Below are 27,656 nucleotides of genomic sequence, written 5' to 3'. Positions count from 1 at the left end.
TTGGCTGAAAAAAAAAGAGATTTTTTGACAAATTTAAATTTATGAATAAAAATGGGAAAATAATATAGTTTTATTACTCCAGTGAGTACTATTAATTATTATGTGTACCACTCCATCCCCTCCTTTCTAAAGAATTAAAAAGTTTTAAAAAAATCCTTTTTAAAAGCACTCTTTCCATACTGTTAAAAATTTCATTGCTGGAATATTCTGCCCTTTATATTTATGGGGTGTATATGTTGAAGGGATGGTTATTAAATGTCATCACAAGCCTCTTATTGGAAAAAAAGCTAATGGAATGGTAGCATGGTATGAGTGCCCGAACTTGCCGCCTGTGGTAAGCTGTGCGGGAGAATAAATGGCTTTCAGTCATGTAAACTAGTCACAGACATTCAGATCCTTTGAACTCTAATAAGAAATGCACACTTACTTTAAATGGTAAGTGACTAAGCATATAAATGTCTTGATCAAGTCATCAGAAAAAAAAATGAAAAGGGGTTTTCTGTTTACGTTTTGTTATTTCTGTCTGAAATCTCTATTTTACCCTCTGCGTCTTTGCTTTGTAATGTTCCCTGCTGAGAAGGACAGACTGGAAACACAGTAGGGATCTTTGCCTTTTAAGTTGCTCTTTGCTTTGCAGAGGGCTGCGTGCTGGAAGACCCAGCGTATTTGTCCAGTGTTTTGCTTGGTATGAGAGGAACATGACTATTTAAGAAAGGCAGGAAACTATTATCTGGTAATTTTAGCTACATTTCAATTGCAAGTACTGAAAGAGCAGACAAAAGTTTAAATATATGTCTTAAGGTACACGCATACAAATCAGTTCAGCTTTTGTGCTCTTTGTCTTTGGTCAGGAAATTGTGAAACAATCTTGAATGGAGGTGTAAAAGGATAATTCTGAGTTAAATTTGGCACAACTATGAATTCATGGGTCATATTTATCCAACGTGTTTCTCCAAAATTCTTTCTGTCTTCTTTTCTAAATAGCATATATAAAAGGTACTGTGGTAGAATTAAACTATAGCATGTTTTACAAGCAGTGCTAGATTTTCTTCTAATGCAAACTCTTACCCCTTTGTCAAAGTCAAAAGATACCTGTTTTGCATGCTAATTTTCTCTGCCAGGTAATTTGGATTCCATCCACTGGTTTTTTCAGGATAACAAACTCTAAATATTATGGCAATTTCTGTCCTTTAGGCATATTTTTCTTTAGAAAGTTAGTGTATTGATAGAGAGAAATAGAGGGCCAGACTTTCCTATCATTTTATATCGGTATGATCCACTGTTGATTTACCTAATTCATCAACTTTAGTCTACTGCTATCTTAAGTATTACCACTATTTTTTTTTTCTCTGAGTTGTATAAAAATCATCAGATTAATAAGAGTCATGTAACTGTAGCTACACTGTGGGTCCAGTCCAAAGGCTATTAATAAGTCAAAGACACTCCTCACTGACTTCAGTGAGATTTGGATAAAGCTCATTGTTTTCATGCTCTTTCCATCACTGCAGTGCCAGACAACTTAAATAACTGTTCCAAATATCAGTGTCTTTGGATACTTTGCATTTCTGTTCTGAGAAAATATCCAGGCAAATACGAATAGAACCAAAGTAAATTCTCTCTCTCTGAATTCAGAATGACTATTTAACTAGCTTTAATATTTTGATACCCAATACTAAGTTTCACTCGTTGTCCCTTTGCATACAGGTGACGGCTTAAGAAGGTTAGACTGTCTGTTAGGACTGGAAAAAAAAGAATAAAATAGTGTGATTGAAAAAGCCTCTGCTTTTTTAGAAAGTTCTGGAGGACTTTTGTGTTCTGTTTTTCATGTTGACAGTGTTTGTAAGTTTGCCCATAACCTCAGTGCTGAAATGGAGTTGTAATCTGTTTCCAGTTTCAGCATTGTCTGATCTCCACTTCCATCTTCCTCATCCCCTACAGCTCTCATACTTTATCCATTCTTAAGCTGGCTCTCTAGGTTGCAGTTCTCTCCTTGTAAGTGTCATTATAGGTGTGTTTTATGGGTGTTTCTGCTTTGGGAACTGTGGCAGTAGCTGAAAGAAGTATTTCTAAACATCAGTTTTGGAACACAACGTATTTTTTTACTTCCATGGGTTCACAGCGGGCAAACCAAAGTATGAAATGATCATATATGCGTATTTCCAATTGTCAACCTTTTAACTGTCCCTTGAAAGTTTTAGTAAATTCATTTCAGCCTAGTTGTCTCTCTCCATGAAACTGGAAAAAAAAAAAAAATGCAGCTTACACTGCTGGCCCTCCTCCTCTTTCTGCTTGTTCCTACCAACAAGTGTCCACGCCTCATTCTTTCCTCGGGACCAGGGTTCACTGGTGGATTACAGCTTCTTCAGGTTTCTCAGATCAGGGAAGAGTAGCCTTTGCTCCAATAATTCAGAATCAACTAGTTCAGATTCCAGAAACACTTCAGTGGCCTTAGAGCAGAGCTTCTCCAGACTGTTTTCCCCTTATTTAGGCCTATTGCAGACATCCAGCTGTTTCACACCATTATTGTACTCTTCTTTGGTGAAAAACAGATGCTTGTTATATTTCTGTGGCCCTCTGTTGAGGTATTTGTAGTGTATGCTTGAACTCATAAAAATGCCACAAAATCATTAACAGCATCAACTGAAGCAAAAGAAATTGTGAGCGTAATATCTTGCTTGCCGCCAACATAACAGAATGGGTAGTTTAGACATTCACAGGAATGTGTGCCTCACGTGACAGACAAAAAAGATCAGAATAGCAGTCCACGCAAATCTAAACCTCAATTTGTTTTGTTCTACCTTAGCTTGTGGCCGTGGGTTCTACAAATCCTCCTCACAAGATCTGCAGTGCTCCCGCTGCCCTACTCACAGCTTCTCTGACAAGGAAGGATCTTCAAGATGCGATTGTGAAGATAGCTATTATAGAGCACCTTCTGATCCACCATATGTCGCATGCACAAGTGAGTCAGTCATGAATTTAATAGTAAAGGACGTTGCTTAACCAACCAGGTGCAGCCACCTGTAGCTAGTAGTTTCGGTTGGCTTTCCCTATGTTTGAAAAGTACATTTGCAACAGTAAATGAAATTGAAAGGCAGAGGGGGAAAGAAGTTGACAGTGAATATAGAATCAGCATAAATATAATTTTCATGTTTGCTTGGCATAACATTGGAAAACATTGCATGTTGTGTAAGTGTGCAGCTCATTGTAATAGATAGAATACAGGCATAGTTTTCCCGTGGTTGTAAAATTGTTGAAGACAATGTGCTTTATGTGATATAATACCAAAACGAGTAACATGAAAAATGAAAAGTAACCTGTGTGGATCTGAGCTTTGATTGAACTGTAATTGGATCTGGCTTAACCTTCTAACTGCAAATAGACAAGCCTACACAGATTGGTGGTTCAAATAGTGGAAGTCTCCTAAATCCAAAGCAGCACCAAATATCTCTGTAAATCACATCAGAGCTGATAACAGAGGACTAGGTGCAGTTGGTGCAGTATGTTTAGAAGAGACAAACAAAAGCCATACTTGGGAAAACTATAAAAGGCAACCTTTAAGGTACATTAACCAATCCTTTTAATTGCACAGAAGAGAAACAGCTAAAGTCAGTTGCAGTAAATATACAGACAATTGTTATTCTGATGCCTTAATGGAAAATAAATAAAGCTCTTGCCAAGTGAGTTCAAGGAAGCTTTTATGCAGCTTGTACTAAAAATAATGAAATGTTTATGTGAAGAAAAATACTTCAACTGTTTTCTGTCTCAGTAATTAAAATGCTAGCTACATGTCCCACCGTGGTTCTGTGCAATTACCCTGGCCTTTTCTGTGTGTTACGTAGGACCTCCATCTGCACCACAGAACCTCATTTTCAATATCAACCAAACTACCGTGAGTTTGGAGTGGAGTCCTCCTGCTGACAACGGGGGAAGAAACGATGTGACCTACCGCATTTTGTGCAAGAGGTGCAGCTGGGAGCAGGGTGAATGTGTTCCCTGTGGGAGTAACATTGGATATATGCCCCAGCAAACTGGATTAGTAGATAACTATGTCACTGTCATGGACCTGCTAGCTCATGCTAACTACACGTTTGAAGTTGAAGCTGTGAATGGGGTTTCTGACTTGAGTCGTTCCCAGAGGCTTTTTGCAGCTGTCAGCATTACCACCGGTCAAGCAGGTAAGTTTTCATCGCTTATGAATCTCAACACAGTGAGACTGAGAGAAACTGGGAACATGCAAACTACAGATGCAGTAAATCAGGAGCATGCTTGGTGTGTTCTAGCTCGTTAATCTCTTCACCTTGCCAACTAGTTGAACTTATACTATTTCATGATAACCTTTCCTGTGTCTTGGCCTCAGGATTGCTTTCAGAAAGCATTCATGAAAGACTTAAAGAAGACATACGGTTTTATTATTAAATAGATTTTCTTAACCACAACTTTTTTTTTTCTTTTCTTTCTTCTTACGTCATTGTAGGTCGTTCCCTAGTATTTGAAGATTAAAAAAAAAGTAGATGTGACAGTCCTGTGCAGGCTTCCTTTCTGAATTTTTTAAACCTCTATGGGAGTCCTGGGTCACTGGAAGATGATTTAGATATCTGATGATGTTTTCAGCGTTAATGTTTTTCCTCAGGATAACGTTTCTAATTTATCTTATATTTCCAGATATTTGATTATGAGATTCAGTGAGAATGTGATGATTATTCTTTGTTTCTTCTACTTATCATAATCTGACAGGTGAAATGTCAGGGAAAATAAAATCAAACTAGCATATCACCCCAGGGGAAAAAAGGGCTTTAGTTGTCTGCATGCTGAGTGAAAAAAAAGAATTCTCTGATTTAGGTTTCTGAATTGACGTGTTGCATGTTGATAAAAATTATAGGCCTCTGAATCTACAATAGTGCACTGTGGACATTAAGAGAGGATAGTAAAACTAACCTTTTATACATTGAACAAAAGATATTAAACCAAACATTAATTGCAAGATCTGGCTTCCAAATAAATGCCTTAAAAGAAAATATGATGTGAATAACCGATGCTTGCTGTAAGAACAGCTAACCAATGTTTTAAAGGATACTTCATACTTAGGTCTTGGAGGAAATTTTAATGACCGTGATCAAGCTATTCTTTTGTAGTGCAGTAGAAATAATCCCCTGCAGTAATGCTTTGAACTGAGGACAAACTCACCGTACAGGGGCAATGAACAAATAGGAAAAACTGTAGTCATTTTGCTCTTTAAAGATCTCAAAAACCCAAAACAAACAAACAAACAAATGAAGAAAAAAAGACAAGAGATTTACTTCAAAACCTTCCCTTTTCCCACACCTAGGACAGTTCACGTAGTTGTTAAAGTTAGGCAGGAATATTTATGGGTTATTTAATTTCCCCATAGTGCTTTCCTGGATACCAAATGCACATTTTATATTATTTTGGAACCATCCCTGTGACTGAAAGGATTGGTCTCTGTGCTCGTTCAGTTCTTGGAGTTTATGATGAGATTTTGAGCATGGAGAACTTACCCTGAAACTATTTTTGCACCACAGATTGTATTATTTTGGCACCTTGATTTTTCATCTTTAAAATAATTCTCTATAATTCTTCAAACATGCACAGGTGGACAGTGTTCTGCTCTCTGTAGATGTCTGTACAGAACTACCACATGAAGAAGAGGATTTGGATTTTTTCCCATTTAGCTAAATAAAATTGGCTTTACTTTATGTGCTTTGATGGTTCAGTGGCACACGGTAAAGAAAGAGACAGTGCAATTTGGTGCCTAGTACCACATCTCAGGAAGATGAAAAAGCCTTAATCAGAAGTTTGTTGTGTTACTCCCAAGATAATTCATTATAGTTTATCCTCTTGTCTTCTCAGAGTCATAAATTTATAGGGTTTTTCAGGTCAGAAGATATGATATGGTTATCCCACATTATCTGTGACACAAGCTGTATGATTTTATGGACCGATCCTCACATCAAGCCTAGAGATGTTACTGAACCTATAGCTTGCATATATATTAGAGACAACATCTAGACTTTACCTGGTGATTTCAAGTAATGAAAAATCCTCCGTCGTCCCAGACAAGTTTTGTAAGAGCATGCAGCAGGAAGCAGGAGACCTGACTCTGTTTCTCCCCTGCTCTCCGGTTCGCTGTGGGATTATGCACAGGCGAGCGTCGCCCGGTGCTACAGAATCTGACCCTGTCACTGTTGAGAGAAAGGGTACTCGTACAACCGAAGCTTTGTCTGTTTAGCACTTCTGAATATCAGGATTTAAAGGCTTCCAGTTGGGTGTCTAAAAGGAATATACATAGGAGACGGATTGGGGGTGGGGGGAAGAAGGTTTTAAGCTCTCGTTGTTGCAGTTTTCTCTGTCTGTAAAATGAAGGTAACCCTTACCTTTCCTTACCAAGCTCTTCAAGATTTTCTGATTAAAAGTGCCATATAAATGCAGCATTTTTTTTTCCCACTCGGATTACAAAATGCACGTTAAAGAAAATACAGTCTTTCAGAACAAATGCATTTACCAAAAGGAAACACCTCTTTTACATTATTTTTGCAACAGCATGTTTTGGATCCTAATACTGATTTCTTTGGTTTTTCAAGGAGGAAAATATTTTAGGTGGAACAGATTGATGACTATAATTGAACAGAAAGAGGCTGGTTGCTCAAAGGAGACTGTTATACTTCTGTGCTCCTATTTTATTTTACCATGGAGAGGAAGAAAATGTTGGATTTATTTATAGCCAAGTAAACTAGGATTCATGCAGCTCTCATTTGTTACTGTGTGACTGCTCTATACTTTTGGCAAAAATGACTTTTTCCATGCCCATATTGCTTTTTATGTGTGTAAATGTGTCTAACTAAACCTTCTTCACATGTTATAATGCTAGCACAATAGGTGGCTATATATAATTACTGGGTTCACCAGTTGCACAGAGGCTTGCAGTAAGATTTTCCCTTTGTAGTTTTGGTTTAATTGAATTGATCCTTTGTGGCCATATTCACAAAATTCAAATCATTGTGTAATGATAGCAGGAAATTATTGATAAAAGAATAGGGTTATGGAATATATTCAGCGTTTCTTCACCCACATATAACAAGCTTCTGATGAGACAAAGAGAGCAGAAAAGAACCAGGTGGTTGATAAAAAACTATTTATATTTGTGGAAATAACACAATGAAATGACTGCAAGTGGGTAGGTAGCATTTCACTTTGCTCACATATATACATATGACACATCGCTATTCATTCCTTGTGTTGAAAAGACTGTGACTAGGCTATCAGTTGTCATACGGCATATTTTTTATGCTGCAGCCAAGAACCATGAGGCTTTTTGTATTGCTTGTTTTGTTTTTTGACAAAAGCATGAAAGAACTAAGCTGGAATCAGAGGTAAAAGATTAAGTGCACTAAGTCCCCCAGGAATAAACCATCTTGTTTCATATCTTGCCTATCCAGTGTCATATAAAGAATACAGGATGTCATCCCAGTATTGCAAGCTGATCTATGTGAACCCCTGCATCCTTGTAGAATTCAGATTTAAATGTGACTAAGCACCAGTTAAAATAGGTGAATGTACTGAAGAGCTGCAGCTGGCAAACAGCTGACAAATACTACCTTTGCAAGCTTATTGAATGGTTGTTTACCAAAGATAAAATTTACCGCTTCCCTAATAAGACAATCACCTTTCGGTGGTACTGGTAGTTCCTTTTGATCCATCAAATTCCTTTCCAAATTTTACATTTTTTCCATACAACATTGAAAAGGCTAATGGAATCAGGTAGGTTTCACAGCAGACAAATAGTTGTCAGATTTTGGCTTTTACGCACTTTCAAACCTTTAAAAAAAAGTATGTTTCAATAACAAATATATATTTTTTCTGTTGACACTTTTGCAAAGACAGTGTGTTTATAAAATGCCCTTTCCTCTGGAATTTATCCGAATGGACAATGGACTGGTCTCTGATAAAGGGTGATATTCACCCAACCTATCCTGGCGTTGAAACAACTTCAGGTTGGTAGGATGAAACCCAAAATTTATCAGGGTTTGAGAAAATTTAAGTATCTGTCCTGAGCCAGTTTGAGTTGTCTTTACAGTCATTGGAAAGAAAAAAATCACATCGAAGGGGACATTCATCATGTCTTATTACCCTAACCAAACATGACAAACAAAAGTTAAAATGTAATGCTAATATCTGTTCCTAAATGTACTCTTTTCTTATGCAGGGAGCACTTGCTAATGCTCACTGCTTCTTCACAGCAAGAGAAAGGTGCCCCACAGCACTCTTAGGTCACGCTGTACCTTAATGCCGACAGCTAGAAGAGGTTAAAACCCCCTGATTCCATTCCATAATCAAGGCTTACTCTTGAAAAAGATTTTTACTAACAATTTATTTTGTATATGTTGATTTACTTTTCCTTTTTTTTACATCTTAAAGTTCAATTTTCAGACCTTTTCCTACAAAAAACAGATCCCAAAATTTACAGTTTAAAAAAAAAAGGGGGGGGGGAACTGAATTTTTCAAAGTTGCATTATCCCAGAAACTTGTACAGAAAAAACACTACATGCTATAAAATCATAATTATTAGCAGCAGTACCATTGATTTACATGGCAAGAAGAAATGATCGAATGCATAAAGGAAACAAGCCATCCCTTATGTAAAGCTGTGTGATGTGTTCTGCCTTTCTTAATACTTCCTAAGTCTTCCTAAACAGGGGAGACACTTGGCATTCTCCCCTCTTCTACATTCTCCTTTCGTTGTTGCTGCTCATCATTTTTCTCTTCTTTGCTTCTCTTTGCATCTTCCCCAGCTCTCAATTATCTCTTCTCATTTTTTAAAGTCTCCTCTTTCACAGTCTCTGCACTATTGACCATCTATTTGTTTCCTGTTTCCTGTCAGTCTCACTTAAACCTGACTTTTCTTCAGCGATGAGCTGTCCCCAGCAGAGACGACAATCAAGAAGATTTATGCCTCTGGCTTTCCCAGTTGCTTTGACCTCACCATTCTAGTTCTATTCTCACTTTTCTCCTTTCCCCAGGCCATTTTGGTGTCTTCCCATTCTGCCACCAAGTTGTTTTAATTTACCTTCATCTACATCTTCCATCCAATGTTCACTTCTGGTGATACACAACATCTTATTACAAATAACTTCAGTGTTCAACTGAACATTGCTTCTATGTACTCCCCTTTCAATGGACTTCCTTTAGCTTCGGGTTTCACTTGATATTTCCTGCTAGTGACTTTACTTTTTGAGCTACGCTTCATCCTCTAGCCTTCAACCATAGATCAGCTTTCCCACATTGCTATGGCTACATCATCTGTACATATATTTAAAAACAATGCTTCATGCAAAAAGAATTCCTATTATAAAAATAATGTTTTTCTTTTCTCTTTGCTAAACTTGTTCCACCTGTTGAGCTGGAAGAATTATTTTATATAAAAAGTCATTTTTTTCAAAATTAACAGTGCCTAACTGCTTTCATTAAGCTGTCATTTTTAGAAACATATGTGTTATGATGACTGTACTTTGGGTTACCATTTTTCTTGGTTTATTTAATGGGAGCTACAAAGACGTTAGTGCTTATTATTAATAATATTTAAGATATATTTTAATCTGGTTTAACTTTTTTCTAGACCAGTAGACAGATAGTATAGTTCTGGAAGTGTTCTGTACTCCATGGCCACCACCTGAAAAGGGTAAATCTAGAGTAGAAATTAATTACATGTGGTAGTTATTATTCATCTAGGTTTTTTACGTGTCTTTTCAGTACATTTAAAAATTGATTGGGTTATTTCTGTGGAGCTAAAACTTCCTATTGATCTGCAATCACATTACCCTGGACTGATATCACAGGTATTTTGTCAGGAGGCGGTAACTGAATTTATGCCTGAATTAAACTGATGGATAAAAACTTGATAAGAATTCCAGTCTCCATATAGCAAATACCATCAGATCAGGGAAAGCAGTTTGTTCATTCACTGATTGTATCAGGTCGTATTTAATGTAGTGAAATCCGCAAGGTTATAGAGATACTGCAGAATTGCTAGGCTGGGGCATTACTGCAAGATTGCTAAATGTTAAATTTCTTTTAGGATTTTCACAAAGAAGGACTCATCTACATAGGATATAATATGGTATGACATATATGATATTTGACAGTTTTGGTAATATTTTATATACATATATGGAGTATATATATATATTTGAAATGAAAAGCAATGTTATATAAGAAAACTTACCACAGAATAGCCAATTGATAGTAATTATTTTTTTTTTAATATTTAGTTTTAATTTGCTCTAATATTTTTCACTGAAAGATAAGAGAAAGCAAGAAAGCAGATGTTAGCTGTGTTGCTTAGGGTCTGATCCTGCACCGCTGAAGTCAATGGGAGTTTTGTCATTGACTTCAATAGGAGCAGGATTTGAACCTTATGCTCTATCAGAACACACAGGAGCCAAAGCAATGGGCACTCTGTCATCCTGAAAGGAAACTTTAACTTCACATCACATTTTGATTCTGACTGTAGCAGGTTTTTTACATCAGTTTGTGGCTGAATGTAATTTGATATTTATTTTTTTAGTATACTAAAAATATGATTTTTTTTTTCCAAATGGATATCAGAACTCTTGCCTGTCTAACTTTACGATAAAATATTCTCAGAAATAGATGTAATCATTTTTGCTAAGAAACTAAGTAAGTTTTTTTCTGGTAGAAACTGTGTGAATTTTACAATATTTAGAAATAAAAATAGTGGGAAGCTACACTCTAGTGTAGCTACATAAAGACAAAGTAAAGCTTCAGCTTCACAGAAGCAAAGCTCTGAATTAGAAATGGTCAGGTTAAGCTTCTATGTATGTTAAGTGTTTGGTAGCAACCTGCTAGGAGAAGTACGACAGTCACAGGGCTGTTAACTTTCCCATGCACTGAGCTATTGAAATAGCAGGTTATGTCACCACAGTCAAATGTACACTGCAAAAGTATAGTTTCACCAGCTACACAACAAATAACTATGTACTTGAGGAAGAAAATGAGTAATATAAAGTACAGTTTAGCCAAAGAAAGGAGAGATTGGTTTGTTAATGTGACACAAAGGGACTAGGAGCCACTTTTTTTTCTAATGTTACAAACACAGGCCAGATATCTCCTCAATGTTTATGAGTTAGTTACACCAATCGTCGTCTTAAAAGTAGTGATGAAAAATTAATCCTGACCTTGAAAAGAAAATATGGGCATTAACATCACATTTTCTATGACTAATCACAGAAAGGTTTGTAAAAAAAGAGTCCTACTTATGGCTCCTGCTGGGTTTTTAGCCCCTCGTAAATATGCCTGGCTGCTTCTTTCACTTCATCCATAGTTAGATTATTTCTCATGCCCATAAGTCCTTTTGAACAGAGCAGAAACTAAATAGTACTTTTTGAGCTTTATTATACTCTCTGGGGACTCTTATACATAGATCCGCGAAGACCAGGCCAACCTCCAAGACTTTCAGGATACCTGCAGTACAAAACCAAGAAATCCCTTGGTACATTTATACATGGTGATACACAGTCTAGTGTAGCTAATTAACTCATGTGCAAAAAAATAACAATACCATAGATCTTTTATTTTGGCAGCAGAACTGTACCTCCAGATATTCCTTTTTCTGCTTCCTGTAAACTGTAATAGGACCTAGATGAGTGCTGGACACCATCGGCAGGATCTCATGAACTCAATGTTATTTGTTTGGTATATTGGTCATATGTATCATTGTCTTACCAAAATAATGTAATGATGATCATTACGAAATGTAGGCAAATATTTGTCCGGAAATTTTAGAATTTCCATGGGAAATAGTTTTAGGTGAAACACTGTCATGGCTATATTGAGACCTAAGAGTAAAGAAGAAATACAGTGAGGAAACCAGCAAAAAGAAAGGCCTGTTCTGATTCTGTCATAAAATTTCTCAATGATATCTTTTGGTACCAACCAAAAGGTTGAGCTTCCTGTTTCTTATTTGTATCTAATAACAACACATAGCTGGCCTCATAAAAGCACAAGGAAGAATTGAGTTTCAGTATTTACAAAACAGATTTGAACCCCTTCAATGAACAAAACTGTGAAACACTGATATTGGTAGGACAGAATAATACATAGTGTCTGAATTAATCTAGCCAAAATCCACTGTGCTCATGAGTTCTGAGATCTTACTTCAGCGCAGTGTAATTTATTATTAAGGTGTTTCATTTCTATGTTATTTCGCCTAGAAAGAACAAAATTCAAAGAAAAAGAGTATGATCGTATTTGTAGCAAAATAAGACATTAGAGGTTTTGTACCTGAATTTCCAGACATTTGATGGCTTGTTTCAGACCTTTTGAAGAATTCAAGTACCATTGTCATTAGAACAAACAAAACCCTCTAAGTGCACAGATGCTTTTTCGATGAGAAATGAGCATCACTACTGCAAGGCACTGTTCAAGTGCATAAGCATCACCAAATGTGAAATCTTAGTTGAGGCTGTATGTAGTAAATTAAAAAATTCTTTAACTGTAACATCTCTACAGAGTGAAGCATTTGATGACAGCATGGCATGGAGCCAGCCTACTGTAATGACTCCTGTGGAAATCTTTAAAAGAGAGAAGATAGCTTATACAGGGAGAGCTAAAGAAAAGTTTCTCCATTAAGTTTAAATGATAGACTAGCTAAACATGCAACTTCTAGATGGTAGAGTTTACTCACACTAGTGCCTATTTAATAGCTGGAAGGCCGTCATGGTGAGTCTGTCACAGCTAGTGCAGTTTGTATGCCAAAAATGCACTGCAGGAAGGAACAAAGAATATCTTGAATCAAGAGCTTTCTTAAAGGAAGGTTCAGTCCACCACTTAGGGATGAAATTCAGTCTCATAATTAACTGTCTAGAAAGACATGCCATGTAGATTTGTCCAGCACTTTAAGACAGTGTATTTCCAGATTGCTTTATATATGTATTCAGCGATTCTGCTGCTGCTCTTTTGGAACAGATCATATTTTATTCAGCTACTTATTTTTTATTTGCTTCGTGTGCCAGCAAGCCTGCATTTTTAGCAGGAAAAATGGAGTTTTGGCTAAGTGGGCCCTCAGGTGAAAAATACAAATCTTCCCCTTCTGGCAATTTAGGGACTATTAATGGCCCAAGGATGAATGGTTCACTTCTGGTAGGTAAGAGTGAAGATAGCTGAGATGGGTTGGAAAGTTGGGGCAAAGTAAAGGTCTGTGAAGAGCTAGGCTTGATCTTTCTGATGCTACTGGGGTAATAAGAAGGGAAGACATCTTCCCTAATAGCAGTAGCCATTGCTGACTTACCCACTATGACAGCTACATGGGTGGCAGTACATTTTTCAGGTTCTAGAAGAGTCCAGATAATTGATATATCTGGACAATTTTTGCCATCTCTGGCATGTTGCTGCCCTATGTAGTTTCTTCTGCTTTGCATGTGATAGAACCAGCCCTCACTCCATAGGGCATATTCCTAATTGAACAGTTATATCTACTACTCTTTAGTGTATGAATTGTTTTGTACAGTTTGTCATTTCTGTAGTCTTCCCCCGTTATAGTCAAAATATATCATTGGATCTATTTCTAGCGGAAATTCTCAGGGCAATTTACTGAGGAAGCCATGGTTGAAGGCTGCAAATTGACAACAATAAAAGTGTTATCCTGAGTTCAATAGTTAATGTTAAGATAGGAGATGCTGATTATCTTTTTCTTTGCTTCGTTAGTGATGAATGGAAGCAAATTTGATGCAGACAGCAATCTGGTGGAATGATGCAGAGCTATCTATGAAAACATCTGTACTAATCCACCAATGCAGTAAATTATAGCTACAAGCAAAAGACATTGATCCAAGAGGATCATTAACAGCTTTAACCAACTGATCCAAGTAATAGGGTAAATGAGAGAACATTATCAAGATCTGATTTTTACAGCTGTCAACTACAATTGCTAAAACAGGGTAACCACTTTTTCTCAATTTCAACCATTTTATGACTTAAGTTTAGTACAGTCTATTGTAGGCAGACAACAAGGATCAATTAAGTGGTAAAATACGCAGGAAAAAATTGCCCAACTATCATGCACTCCATTTACCAGGAGGTCGGTCACAAAGGGAGAGATAATTGCTGCAAGCCAGCAAAATTAATCGGGGATGAGCCAGAAAGGATGATGTATGTTCTGTGACAAAGTACGTGACAGAGATGTACGCATAAACCTGTAGCTGCTCGCCTTGTTGAGGACACAAGGACGAGAGAAGGAGACCTGTGAAAAACAATTAGCATGGCTTCAGAGTGAGCAATTCTTAATTATCCATAACATGTCGACATCAGATAATTAGTGTCCCAATTTTTAACAATATTTGGTCATTAACTACAGTAGAATAAGGAAGATCAAGAACAGAGCCATTTGTCTGAACTAAGTGTTACATAACGGTGTCTGCATGCGAACATAAGTCAACTAAATCACGCTCATGATAATGACACAGAAATCTTATTGTGTGACCAATATAAATGCCCTAACTTTGAGCTTATAACAAGCTGCATTTTATGTTTCCATAAGGTAGGTTGTTTGTGATAGCAGTCCACAAAATAAACCAGGCTTTAATGACAGCTGTAGTTTAAACACCCTAACTTGCTGCTTTTTCATCTGTACGTTTAAATTTTCACAGCAGGCAGCATAAGTCATATGGCTCAGGCTATTTTAGTATTAATACTAATTAAGAAAAGGTTCCTTTTAGGTCCATTTTCTAAACATACAAGGCTACATGACGGTGCTAAATGTGCACCTCTTTGGACAATTTTCTTTCAGCTCCTTTGTCCTTTTTCAACAGTTTTTGACCACTTTTAATTATGTTTGACAGAGAGGTAGAAATCTTAAACTCCTACTTGAAGTCAACAGGCCAATGAAGACCTGTACCTTGCTGAATGAGCTAAATCATGTGTCAGACATAAGAGAATCCACGTGCACAGAAACAGACAAAACTGTAAGAAAAATTATTCACAGAACTACTGGTATTTTTCTAATGTTAACGAAAGAAAGCCTAGAAGTGCAGAATGGGGTGTTTCACATTTTGCTTTGGTCTGGTTCCTGCCATATACAGGCACAGAGAAAGGAAAGGAGAGAGAGATATGCACACAAATGCACACACACGCACACACGCACACATGCATACATGTAGCTTAACCTCTTTTTAAATCGCTTTCTTCTAGCCCGTTAGTGTATTTTTCAGAATTTTTAAGCCAGATCTCACTTTCTGTGAAGTGAGCTTAAGACTCTAGGAATGAGGTTCTGTCACTGATTTTTAGCTTTTCTTTTTAAAGATGACTCTCCTAAACTTTTACGTGTATTTCAACAGCTTCTTGCACACCATTATGTATTGAATCCAGGGTCACCTCTCACATGTATGCATTTGCAGCAGCAGACCCTTCGGTTTCTGTATCTCCCATCTCATAGCTGCTGATGGATCTATTTACCATCTCTCCTTTTGACCTTTTCTGTCTGTCTGTCATCTAAGGATTTCTCTTCTTTGAGTACCCCATTTCCTAATGCATCACGGAGTGCTCATTTCTTTCGGTAGCACCCAAGCTCCTTTCAGGCAGTAGCAGCAGAGTCAGCAGGCGAGATTCGGAGCTAGTAAACCCTGATGCTTATGTGCAGAAATGCCATTTACTTTGCTAAAGAGTCTATTTAAGTTCATAGAGCCTCTAATCATGGCTGTGAAATGAGGAATTGGATGTTAATATTTCAGAGCCAATACTCTAATGATCTGTCTCTGTGGACCTCCTGTGGAATTATTCCAAATATTCCCTTGTGTAGCTGAGATCAAAATTTCACCCTTAGTTCTAATTTTTTGTATTGCAGCTTAACTGGTAATGAAGAAGGAAAAGTGTCATTGCTCTTTATATTATGTAGAGTTAATCACATGAAGCATTTTAGGGCTAAACAGTCTGCTCTTTGATGTTGGCATTAAACATTAGCATTTAAATCTTTGGTGGATATTTACATTGTTGTAGTCAGTGGAGATTGATAGGTTTCTTTAGGGAGTGATTTGGAACAGGAGCCAAATTTAGGAATTGTGCATTGACTCGTCCTTAATTACAGAGGAAGCTTTAGATTACCTTCCCTATTTAGCCACCTAAATTAACTGCCAGAAGTTGATGACATGAATGTCCTCTTCCTCCCACCCCCACATATGCAAATGTTATTTTCTGCCACAATGTTAACATTAAATATTTACATGCTTCTATTTATTTTCAAGAAAATACTAAACAAGTAAGCAAATTTAAAAATAATTTCTTGTCTTCAGGATTTTAAAACTCCTTAAAAATAATTTGCTAGTCCTATTAGTAATTCATGTTATTAAGACTCTTTGAAGCCTTTCACCATTGACTGAATTAACTATGATGCTTAGTGAGAATATGCATATACAGGTGTGTCTTAAAAATAGAGATATTTCACTTTCTTGTAGTTTATAGCATTAATGTTAAAAATATAAAATACTTATTCTATGCTTTCTCTTTATTTTAATGCTAGTTAAGAGTTCACATTAGGAGGGCTGCAAGTACCTTACAGTTTATCTTGCCTACAATAATGCGGTGATGACCACTCATCAGTGTTACATACTTTTGTGTAAGCAATAAATTATCTCAGCCATGGAGCAGCACAGAACAATTACAAACAGATAACCTTCAATGAGCAATAAATAGAGCAAGTGAACTCCTTCACCATCCTCCTGGGAGCCGTTTCTCAACCTTTGCCCTAGCAGGTACCCCAGGCTCTCAGAATATTATCACATTCATGATGCTTTGGAGAGTAATTTCTAGATGCCAAAGAGGAAACTACCTTTCACACCTCTGCTGACTACAGCAGGGGTAAAGGATGGGGATGATCTCTCAGGCAGACAAATCTCATCCCATTTAGAAATCTATAGATCTAAATCAATAGCTTGAACTCCGCTTGGATAGTAGCTGGCAGTCAGTGAGACTCTAAAGAAGCTAATGTGTGTTCCTGGTTTACCAAAGCTATGCCTACACGAAAGGGATCAGGGTCCATCCTCTGTTCCTGACATGTCAGGGCTTCCACTTGCAAATTTAAACGTCTTTGTCTCCCAAAACAGCGTGCCCACATTAAGATTGCCACAACGATGCCCAACTCACTAGCCGTGCTAATGAATTAATGATATGACATTCATACTCCATCCTCAATTCCACCACAGTTTACTTGACTAGATTCAGTTTACTAAGTTTACTGAGCTATATTTATAGATTGGGAGGTCTATAAAATTTGACTTCATGGAAAATATTGTAACAGGCTAATCTCAAAGTGATAAAAGTATATACAAAATCAGCAAAACTCCTTTTCTGGGGGAAATGCCACAGCTGCCAACTCTAGTGAGGTTGGTAAACTAGTACCATGTCTCTTTTGTCACATGACTGTGTAAACTTCTGTGAATATAGAATACTCCCTTGGACCAGGAACAGTCATGGCCGGTGTCATAAATTCTCCTTTGAAAAGGGTTACGCTTTCCATTGGGCACACAGAAAGGGCTTCACTTTGGACTTCATGTTTTTGAAGTTTACATCACTTTTCAGAACTCACTTAAATTTTCATTTCCTGTACTTACTATGAAGCCTAGGGAAGGGAAAAACATTCAGAGGATGTGGAAAACAGTTTTGAAGTTATTTATAAAAAATACAGAACTGTTGTTTCAAAATTTGGGATAACCTGAAGTATATTTTTGGGAGAAGAAACTAAGTAAAGGATTTAAAAAAAAAAAATCTTCTTGCGTATTTATGCTCTGATTCAAAGTCAGTAGTAAGTTTTCCTTTAACCCTGGTAGCTATCTAAGCCCTTGAAAGTGGCTATTTACTATTATTAAAGACAAAAAGGGTGGCATAAAGTTGTTTTCCATTTAAATTCCACTGAATAGTCAGAATTATCCTAATATAACAACCTAGAGAGTTAGCACACATAAAGAACAAAAAAAACCCCACCCAACATTGAGAGAAGGTGGTAATTATTCAACTATCCATTTTCATACATTTTAATAATCAGATGTTACATCCAAAATAAGGTCATTCTGAAATTTTCTGTAAAAATCTGGGATCTGGGAAATGCTTACCCATGTAAATAGCTCATTTTTTTTTTTCAAGTAGTGAGTAAATACTTATGAATTTGCATAAGCTAGCTGTAAAAAATGACTTGATCCTCATTTTTTTTCTGTGTTCAGAAATGCATTTAGTCGAAAGTTTTGAACTTAATTAGTACATCTCAAGGGGAGCTTTGGTGTAAAAGGAGCGCAGTTTGACCCCTGTAGCTGTAGAAAGTGAGAGTCGGTGATCTCCATTAGACTGTATATCCCGCTGGGTAGTATCAGTTGTCCTTTTGTTATTGTGAGTTCTTTCTCTTACTTTTACTGTTTAAATAAATATATTGAAGCTAAAGAGTTAATGACAAATTCAGGAAGTCTTGACTTAACGGTGATGAAGTGAGACGCATTTTGTGCCATTCAACGTACACAATTTATAACGCCGTTTGATTACCGCAGCATGTCCTCCGCCTATAAGGATTGCACCCGGGGGACTAGTCAACTTATTAATTCATCACTTGCCGCCTTTTACGGTTGCAATACCCCTTTATGGCATACAAGCAGAGAGATCTAGTAATCTGAAGGCTGTCAGCCGACTGGTTCCACTCTAGCTGACCCTTTGTCCGCAGGCACAATGCTGATAACTTTTCTCCAGGTTCTTCTTTCTCGGAGGCTGCGTTACCCTCCCACCTTTTGTCTTGTAATAGGAACAAGCAGCTGCAGTTACCGCGACTTCCAGGGAGGAACGGCCTTCCACAAGTTAACCTGTAGCTTTTTTAAGTGCCTTTTGATTTATCTGTCACCTGATCCATCAGCAATGAATAATTTTCATGGAAGGTGCACTTTAATTACCTTCCCATTTGACTAGCATTATGATGCCCTATCTAGGTAATTAATCTCACGAAGTATCCAATTTCAGTCTTTATTGCTGGCAGGCAGGCCTTCTGAATTATATGTGCTTGAATGGGCATTGGGTCTGTTGTTAAACCAAATAGGCCATGAAACAAATTTTGGGTCCCCCCCCCCCCTTTTTTTTTTTTTTTTTAATGTGTCTGTAAGGATGTTGTGGTCTAGTTGCTTTGGTTGACATAGCTGAGATTTGTACAACGTGAAGCAGGAAAGGGAAATGGTAGAAAATGGTGACTGATACAAAACTAATTAATATAACACAGATCATAAAAATGAATCAGTCTCTGAAGAAATAGTTACCCGGTTGTGAAACTAGGTACTGAAAATAATAATTTTTTGCTCTTGAATAATGTCTAGCTTTTACAGTATGAACTCTGTATGTCAAAGAGTCACTTTGTAGAGCTGATACATTCGGAGGATAAATTAGTAGTCCTCCTCCCAATATCAGATTAGGGATTTGCAATTGTATTCAGTTTTGTGTTTCATTACTCTGTGGGAGAAAGATAGATCTTTAAAATGTACTGTTGAACCAGCAGATTAAATAGCATGGTAATAAATTTGTAGGCGAGGTTATTCTTTTTTCTTGTCCCTGTCTCATTAAAAATGGTGAAGAGTTAAGATATTTGGAGAGCTGAACAAAAATGCTTTCTTGGTGCGTAAAAATAAGTAATAGCATAGTGCGCATCTTTCATACAGTTGCCTACACTTTAGACACACTATGTCTATTTTGAAAATTCCTTTGTAATTTTTCTGAAAGTGCTTTTTCTTCTCTGTTTCCTCTCAATTCCCTTCCCATTCTCCAAAGAAAAATTTTAACAAGTTAAATTTTACAAAGGTTTTGACAGAAACCTCTTACCTCAGATACAGCTGAGAATTCCTTGAGAATTTTCACAAGTCCATTTCCTGGAAATAAATTTACTCACTTTATCACTGAAACTGATGAGAGTGTGTATGTTAGTTAAGTTTCGTGTTCTGAGTACGGAACAGAATTGTTGGATTAGAAAAAAAAAAAAAAACTTTTTTAAAGGAATTAAGAAAGTATGAACATTTGTGAAGGAAATTATGAAATCTTAAGATCACAGATTTTTTTCTTTGTTTTCATCATTTTTAAGTTAGCCAAAGCAGGCTGTTTGATACCCTTAACTAAAAACCCTTGAAATAAGCAGACTGTTTTACAAAGGCACAATTCAATGTGTAACACTTTTTTCTTTACTGTTTCCAGGACTTCTTTAATATCAAAATTTAATTATCTGCCAGAAGATTATTTTCTTATTTAATGGAGGTACTTTTTTTTTTTTAAAGTCAGAACTTCTCTATACACAAGAAAATTTGGTTTAATTGTGGTTTATGCTTAGAATAATTTTAAAGGAAAAAACCTGAAAATATTTAACTAGCTGAAAAGTGGAGGCAACTGTGTTTAACCCTGTTACTCTTGATTCTACCACTTTGAACTTCAGAAAATGGGAACAATGAACAGCATGAAGATTGATCCTGGAATGCAGAATCTTTCACCTTTAGGTCACCATTCAAATTCAGTCAACCCAAGCAATGACGAAAAATTGTTACCATATGAAAGTTGTTTGTGAACTGTGTGGAATTTAAATTATGATCTCAGTTCGTTTTCTTTTTTTTCATAAACATCATCATAAGCAGCACTTATTTTAATTAATTTGAATCTTTAGAGGCAGATACTGACCCAGTGTGTTAGGATGCTCCTGCAGCTTGAATTGCATTCAAACCGAAACCATTCGTTGAATATAAACAGAAAGCAATCAACTTTTTTGGTTTTTTTTTTAAGCAGCTTTACCAAATGATAAACTGATCTCTTCAGTTTTGTTTGCAATTTGCCAAGAAAGAACATATTTTGGTACTTACCGAATGGCTCCTGACATCTATTCAGACTCATATATTGCTAGTATAGTAGCTGTTTTCAGTCACAGGAATATAAAAAGCCTTGAAAAAAACCTGTAAAGGACTTTATTAAAGTATGGGCATTTGCAGAGCATGAAGGATCTTTGCCAGCTGCCAAGCTGCTGAGCTTTAGCTTTGCTGCTAACTTTGAAGAGAAATGTAATATTTGGTCTGAAAAGTATTTGTTCCCAAGTTTCACAGCTGATGTTGAGACAAGATGCAGGGTGCTTAATTAGGCTTTCTCAAAGACTGTTGCTTTAACAACTTTCTTTAGAATGGTGATAGAGCAAAAAACACGTAAAAAACAGCCATTTTGAAAGTTCATTTAAGGTACTGTACAGCAGCTCTTGTCTGTTGAGAAGAGAATGGTCTATTGGTTCAGGCACTGGACTGGGGCTCTGGAGATCCATGATAAATTACATAGTCATTCCCATAGGCATCTTGTGTTACTTTGGATAATGACTTAATCTCTCTATGATGCTGTTCTTCATGAGAAGAATGAGGATAATAGGACTTCCTTGCATCAAAGGAGCACTGTGAAGAAAAATCCATTAGTGATTGTGAGGTGCTTAGATACTATTTTGCTAGTGGCTCTATAAGTACTAAGATAGGTTAAAGCTATCTGTCTTCCTGTGGTTTGGTTGGGTTTTTTTTGTTTGGTTTTGGTTTTTTTTTTCTTTTCCTGTTAAAATACGTAATAGAATTAAGCCCTTGTTTTCTTGTTAATCTAGAACTGTTAGTCGTCTTTGTTCAGTAACAACCAAATTCTTCTTGACTGGAATTCCTGTAAACCTCCCTTAACAGGCTTTTTTATCCCTCTATATTTTCACTGAGAACTGTAATGCAAGAGAGATTGTAAACAGGACTAGTCCAGTATATCACCAGCTTTTTAAGAAAGCTCAGGTCTCCTGCAGCTCTGCTGGATGCACTGGGTAACTGCCAGCGTTGCATATGAAAGAGAAATCTCACCAGGAATCTCCAAGTTCTCAGACAGTGAGCAGGTAGCAGGGTTAGCCCTTAAGGAAATTTTAATAGTACATTTGCTTATTAAAAAAAAAAAAAAATCCTGAGATTGTGACCTTTCTGAAATAGTTTGTTCTTGCTGGAACTTTGCTTTTAATCACTAATCATCGTGACATTTTTTTGGCAACCTAACTCTTGTGAATCTTTCTGCAGTGTTTTAGGTGAGTCTCCCATGGGACAAAAGCAGGTCTTTAATATAGCATTTTTTAAACTATAACATTGATGCATTCCTCCATTCCTAATTGCACCTGGGAAGATCTGGTTCTTGTTGCAGTTAATAAGCTGTTCACCCAGTACTTTAAAATAACAAGATTGGTCATATTAAAGTGCTTTTTCATGGCTCATGTTTTTTCTCACCCCACTACTCCAAATGAGAGGAATAATTTTATGGAGACCAGTACTATTACTCTTTATCTTTTGTGAGGAAAGATCTTAGGTTTGTTTTATATTGGAAGTGTTCTAAAACTTAGATGTCACCTTTCTGCCACATTACAACATCATTAAAGCTCAAGAGGTTGTTCAGACATATGGGCATAAGTTTTTTAGCTTCTGTTCTAAAGGCTCTAAGGCAGGTGATTTTAAATCTCATGGTCTTTTAAGATCACTCAAAAGTAGGTGTAAAGGACAACAGAGGATACTAAACTTTGGGGATCAATTTTGTTATTTTTGTTTTGAAATATAGTTAAAGTAATTTATAGTCCAGTAATAAAATTGCAGACCTTCAGCAAATTCAAACCATTAATAAGGAGGTAATCACAGAGTAAGTTCTAGGTACAAACACAGAGGACAATTTCCCACAGCTCCCGATGACGGTGAGCAAAGGCAGAACCATCAAGCCTTGGCCTCCTGGTTCCTCTTCCACACTTTCTCAAAGCCACCATCCTGCCTCACACATTTGCAGTGTGATGCTGTGATCGCTTTGCCACCTTCTTGCTCCACATCATTACATTTTGTTGACGCAGCCGTAGGGGAAGAGAGAAGCTCAAATGTTTAGCCGAAGCTTCGAGAGTGCAGCCTTTCTGGTTGTGATGAAAGGACTCCCACTCAGTGGTATATTCCCCTGTTCTGGCCAAGCACTGCTATTTTGCTTTTCTTCACTATCGAGTGACTTAAATGATTCTTACTAGGGGAAAGAGGGATCTTCAGAAAGCCATGTATTTATTCGTCTTGAATTTGAAAACTTTGGGTACAAGACTTAAGGGAAGGTAAAATGTGTACTATGGAAGAAAAAGTGAGCATTTTATCCATTTACAGATTTTGTTTCTGGATCCAAATTTATCTAGTGCATTAAATCCTACCTTAGTCTGTCAAATTCTTTACTGGCACTAAATAGAAGTGCTTACTTCTGTCTCAGTGACAGCGTTGTTCTCTGAAATAACAATGCGTCACCAGTGTTGCTGGCATTTTACAATTACTTAAGTCATTAATATCACTCAGAAGTTGAAACATCACAGTCCACTTACAGGTCAAATTCCAAAGATTTTCAAAATTACTGTTATTGCAGTTGTAAATGAGGGTTTTAGCTGACACCTCTATCAATTAATACAGTTCATGTTCTTGTAAAAGAGTTAGGATTTATATGAAATAAAGAGTTATATCTTCCTCATGGTTTTTGAAACACAGCAAATAGAACTTACCAGTCCAGCAAATACCACATTTTCTAAAATTTTTACTACTGTAGTGAGAAAAGTCATTATTTTTTAAAAAGACGACAGGAATTGTGGCCTCTTTATCTTTTCCCGTGCAGCACAAAAATGTATTCAGTTTAATGGAATGCCATAATGCACTCCTAAACTGTCAGATTTCTAAATATGAGCCATACATCATGACAGTGCAGAACAATGTATTTTGTACCAAAGCAGTTCTATTAGAGAAGGTGAAAATATGTTAATCCTACCTCAATCATCAGGGATCCATATGAATTTGCATTACTCTTTTAACCTTGAAGTGAGTAGGTGATATAATTTTTGCATTTTTTAAGAAAAATCTGTTCAACTACAAACAATATTTTTTGTTTGACAATATTATTATTGACTTTGTAAACATCAATAATTATTATTTTCACATATGCAAAATATTAAAAATCCCAGAGAATGTTTTGTTACACCTTTTAATTTTGAGTTTTTTTTCCAGGGGAATTCTCTGAGGGTTTTCATTTTTTTGCTTGTAATTGGTATCCATTTCAAGTTAGAATGGTAATTGTTTTATTGTACTCTGTAAAGTCTGAACATAAAACTGCTCACAGTTTTTGTTGCCCACAGATTGCACTGAAATGCAGACTAGTATTGGAAAATCTGGACACAGTTCTATTATACAGATTTATAGATTATTGCATTGAGTGTCTCAAATGTAATTTCATAGTAGGAACATCAGAAATTACCATTCTAAAATATATTTTAACCTTTCAGGAAATCATCCTGTTAGTTTACTAGTGCTAATTGTATTATTAAATCCCTTTTGGGGGTGGGGTATGAAGAAAAAAAGTAGTAAGGTAAGGTGATTACATACTTAATTTTTTGTTGGAGTTTATAAATTTGCAGTACTACCAGATGAATCTCATACTGCAAAATATGAAAGTAGTTAGATTTTGGTAACTGGTTGTGAATTAAATGAAATCTACTCTTATGTCCTCATCACATGAAATGTCTTGGGGAATTTTGATTTGGTTTTTTGGTTGTTTGTTTTTGTCATGAACATACATATAACAGAAAAGCTCAAGATAAATATGGCTGCAATACAGATTTAATATAGTGTAATATCTGCAGAGATTAACTGTGATAAAAAATGAAACAGAAGAGGCTCAGACTCCTGTAAGAGTTGAAAGCAAATTCTTCACTTTGGTAGCATTAGGTGCTGTATTGTTGATATGCTTTGTTGTTTTCAACTGATCTCAAAAGAATAAAAAGCAGTTTGAAACGAGAAGCTTGGTAATGGCTGTATGATTAATGACAATGAACTGCAGATCAGTTTTTAAAAATAGGCATGAAACCATTTATACTTTAGAATTTGTTTCAAAAAATTAGATTTGGTTTCTTTTTAATAAGTATGAAGTCATTTATATTTTAGAGTTTAACAAAATTATTTGCTTCTGAAAAGTCCAAGAGTGTCCACTTGGAAAATAAGACTTAGTCTTCACTATGAGTATAATGGTCTTCAGTATGAGTATGATGTGGACTCCAGAAAACCTATCCAGAGATGAGTGTGCCAGTATTCATGATTGTTTTGAGAAAAAAAAACAGGCTCTGTCTTCTGTTAAAATGTGGTGCTATGGCTCAGAAATGCTGCTCTGGCATTATGCTGTAAGCTGTGAAATGGGAGAGTCAGGTTCAGTTCCCTTCTTTAATTGATGAGTTTAACTGTGTTTTTTCCATTTCTCTAGGAATATCCTAATTTTTAGGCCACAGAATCATGTGTATGTGTAGTGCCTAATTTTCTTCCTCTCCTGTTGCCTTTCTTTCACATGACAGAGATTCGACAAGAATGACAGAGAAAGACTCCTTACTGCTGCAAACCTCACTAGTATTCAGAAATACAGTGTGAGGGAACGTGGGGAAGAAATCACAAATGAAATGCCAACTTAATGGAATGACTAGTACTGATGTGAAAAAAAAAAGGTTGATTTTGTAACATGAGATATTTAGGCTGGAAATTATAAGTTTTCTAGACATCAGACCAGTGAGATTCTGGAGCAGCCTTTTGATGGCAGTGGTGGAAGACATAATTTGATTTTAAGACGGAGCTTGGTCATTCTTTTGGATGGAATGACATCACGTAGTTGCCTTAGATGGCAGGTGACTGGACACCCTTCCACCCCTACCTTCTTAATTAGGAAAATATATTTTGTTACGTTCTCTGGTTTCTCAGAAACATTTCACCTGTAATTTGATGGTGGTATTTTTTATTGCTTAAGAGAAGTTGGACATAGAAAAGAAAATTCTTTGTTGAGATTGCAGAAGTCTGGTAATTGATATGTGAACTGGAGATGATGAAATAGCTGCATGCAGGGTAAGAAACAAGGAGGACGCTGTTCACATTGAAACGGCTGGAAGGGATGCATAAACAATTATGGCAGTTTGTATAGCTGTTTTAATACTGATGTCAAGACTGATAAAGTATAGAGTAAGTGTTTCATTGGATAGCGTAAATTTAGAAGGCAAGCAAAGACTTATCCCCAGTTTGTTTACTTTTAAATGAATGTTGCATTTGTTAACCTTTTAGGATCTGTAAATTCTGCATCAGTGATACTAAAAATACATTTGACTGTATTCTGACTTCACCACTTTTTAATCAAAACAGCTTTTTTTTTTTTTAATTTGTGGGAGGACGAATCATGTTGTAGTCAGTAAAAGGAGTACTCTAAAATATTACTTTACATTGATACTACAGTTAAATGAGTTAAAATCAGATATTTTTTTTTTAAGTTATATTATGCCATCAGTGTTTCAAACCCAGAAGACAAATTTATGATCCTTAATAGTAACTGATTCTTATGATGCATTTTAAACAAGTTTTGCCTTACTTTGCATTGCACAAAAACTAGATGCTAAAAGGCTTTCCTGCTACGGTTAATAATAGTATAGTCTTATGTAGTGTCTAAGTTTAAGGGACTCTTTGGAAGATTGTGTTTATCCTATCCTTGTTAATGTTACTTCTCTAACATCGGCAAAGCTTCTGCTTTCATATGTTGTGCTGCTAATGACTCAGCACCTTACTGGCAGTGAAACAAGCAGCATGTCATTCATAATCAAGGTGCTAAAATGAAGTTTTGAATCCCATTATAAGGAGGTACTTTGCAACGGGTCATTAACTTGCTCTATGGCGTGAAACCCCTGGAGGAGGGTCTTTAATGTTACAGATTATAAGTAATGACATAATTGCCTGATGATGTAGAAATACGACCAAGGTTTTAAAACGTGGTTTCTCCGAATGCTTCAGGTGCTGAATGCCCACTGACTAATGCCCATGGCCTGGTTTTCAGCAGTGATTACTGTGGGGAACTGCTCCTTTCAAAGGCTCAGGAAGGAAAACGGGGTGGTAGGACACAAGTTCACCTTGCACCAAGGTGCTCAGTCAGGTTTCAGGGACACAACAAAGCAGACACCTGCCAGACTCCTTGGCAGGAGTATTTACTGCATAATTGAAGTGCCACTGGACTTGTAGGCAATTAGCGTCTCTGGAAATCATGATATGAGTTACAAAAACAAAGGAATTGAAAAGTAGAGGCTACTTCTGAAAAATTTGGGCATTGCTATGAATTGCTTAGGTACTTTTTTTTTTATTATATATCATTATTTGAAGCTTAGATAGAAAAGAAAATGGATTTCTCCATTGCTGATCATAGTTAATTTATCAAAAAAGTAGAGCTCTGAAAGGAATTGCTTTTTAAAACATTGTGGGTTTTCAATCCATTTTTCTTCCTTTAACAGATTGATCTGTCGTTCTTGAAAGATCAGCAAAATCCCACAAAGACATAGTAGGTTTTTTACAGCTTTTGAACATCATAAAATTGATTCTTTTATATGTGTGAGAGTGTGTACATTTATATGGGTTTTAATAACCTGCGTTCATCTACTTACCACTCTTGTTTAACCTTAAAGTAACAACCTAGAAATTTTCCAGGATGTATTCTCCAGTGTTTAGTTCACTATGTGTTGTTATTTAGTTTGTTAGTTAATTGGCAAAGTTAAATGACGTGAATATTTGGCTCATGCTCAC

General features: G+C 36.4%; 1 protein-coding gene across 9 annotated transcripts in view; it reads left to right on the top strand.

Moving 5' to 3' along the window:
• EPHA7 (EPH receptor A7) overlaps positions 1-27,656 on the top strand; it is a 211,677-nt gene that overhangs the window by 54,116 nt on the left and 129,905 nt on the right. For all 9 annotated transcript variants that reach the window (XM_054820420.1, XM_054820417.1, XM_054820413.1 and 6 more), the window contains exons 4-5: positions 2,804-2,959; positions 3,840-4,175. In XM_054820420.1, coding sequence (XP_054676395.1) covers positions 2,804-2,959; positions 3,840-4,175 — 492 coding nt within the window. The remainder of the gene's footprint in view (positions 1-2,803; positions 2,960-3,839; positions 4,176-27,656) is intronic.

The sequence above is a fragment of the Grus americana genome, chromosome 3, assembly GCF_028858705.1.
Source record: "Grus americana isolate bGruAme1 chromosome 3, bGruAme1.mat, whole genome shotgun sequence".
NCBI lineage: Eukaryota > Metazoa > Chordata > Aves > Gruiformes > Gruidae > Grus > Grus americana.
The sequence above is the reverse complement of the archived record's forward strand: the minus strand, read 5'-3'. Positions and strand labels throughout refer to the sequence as shown.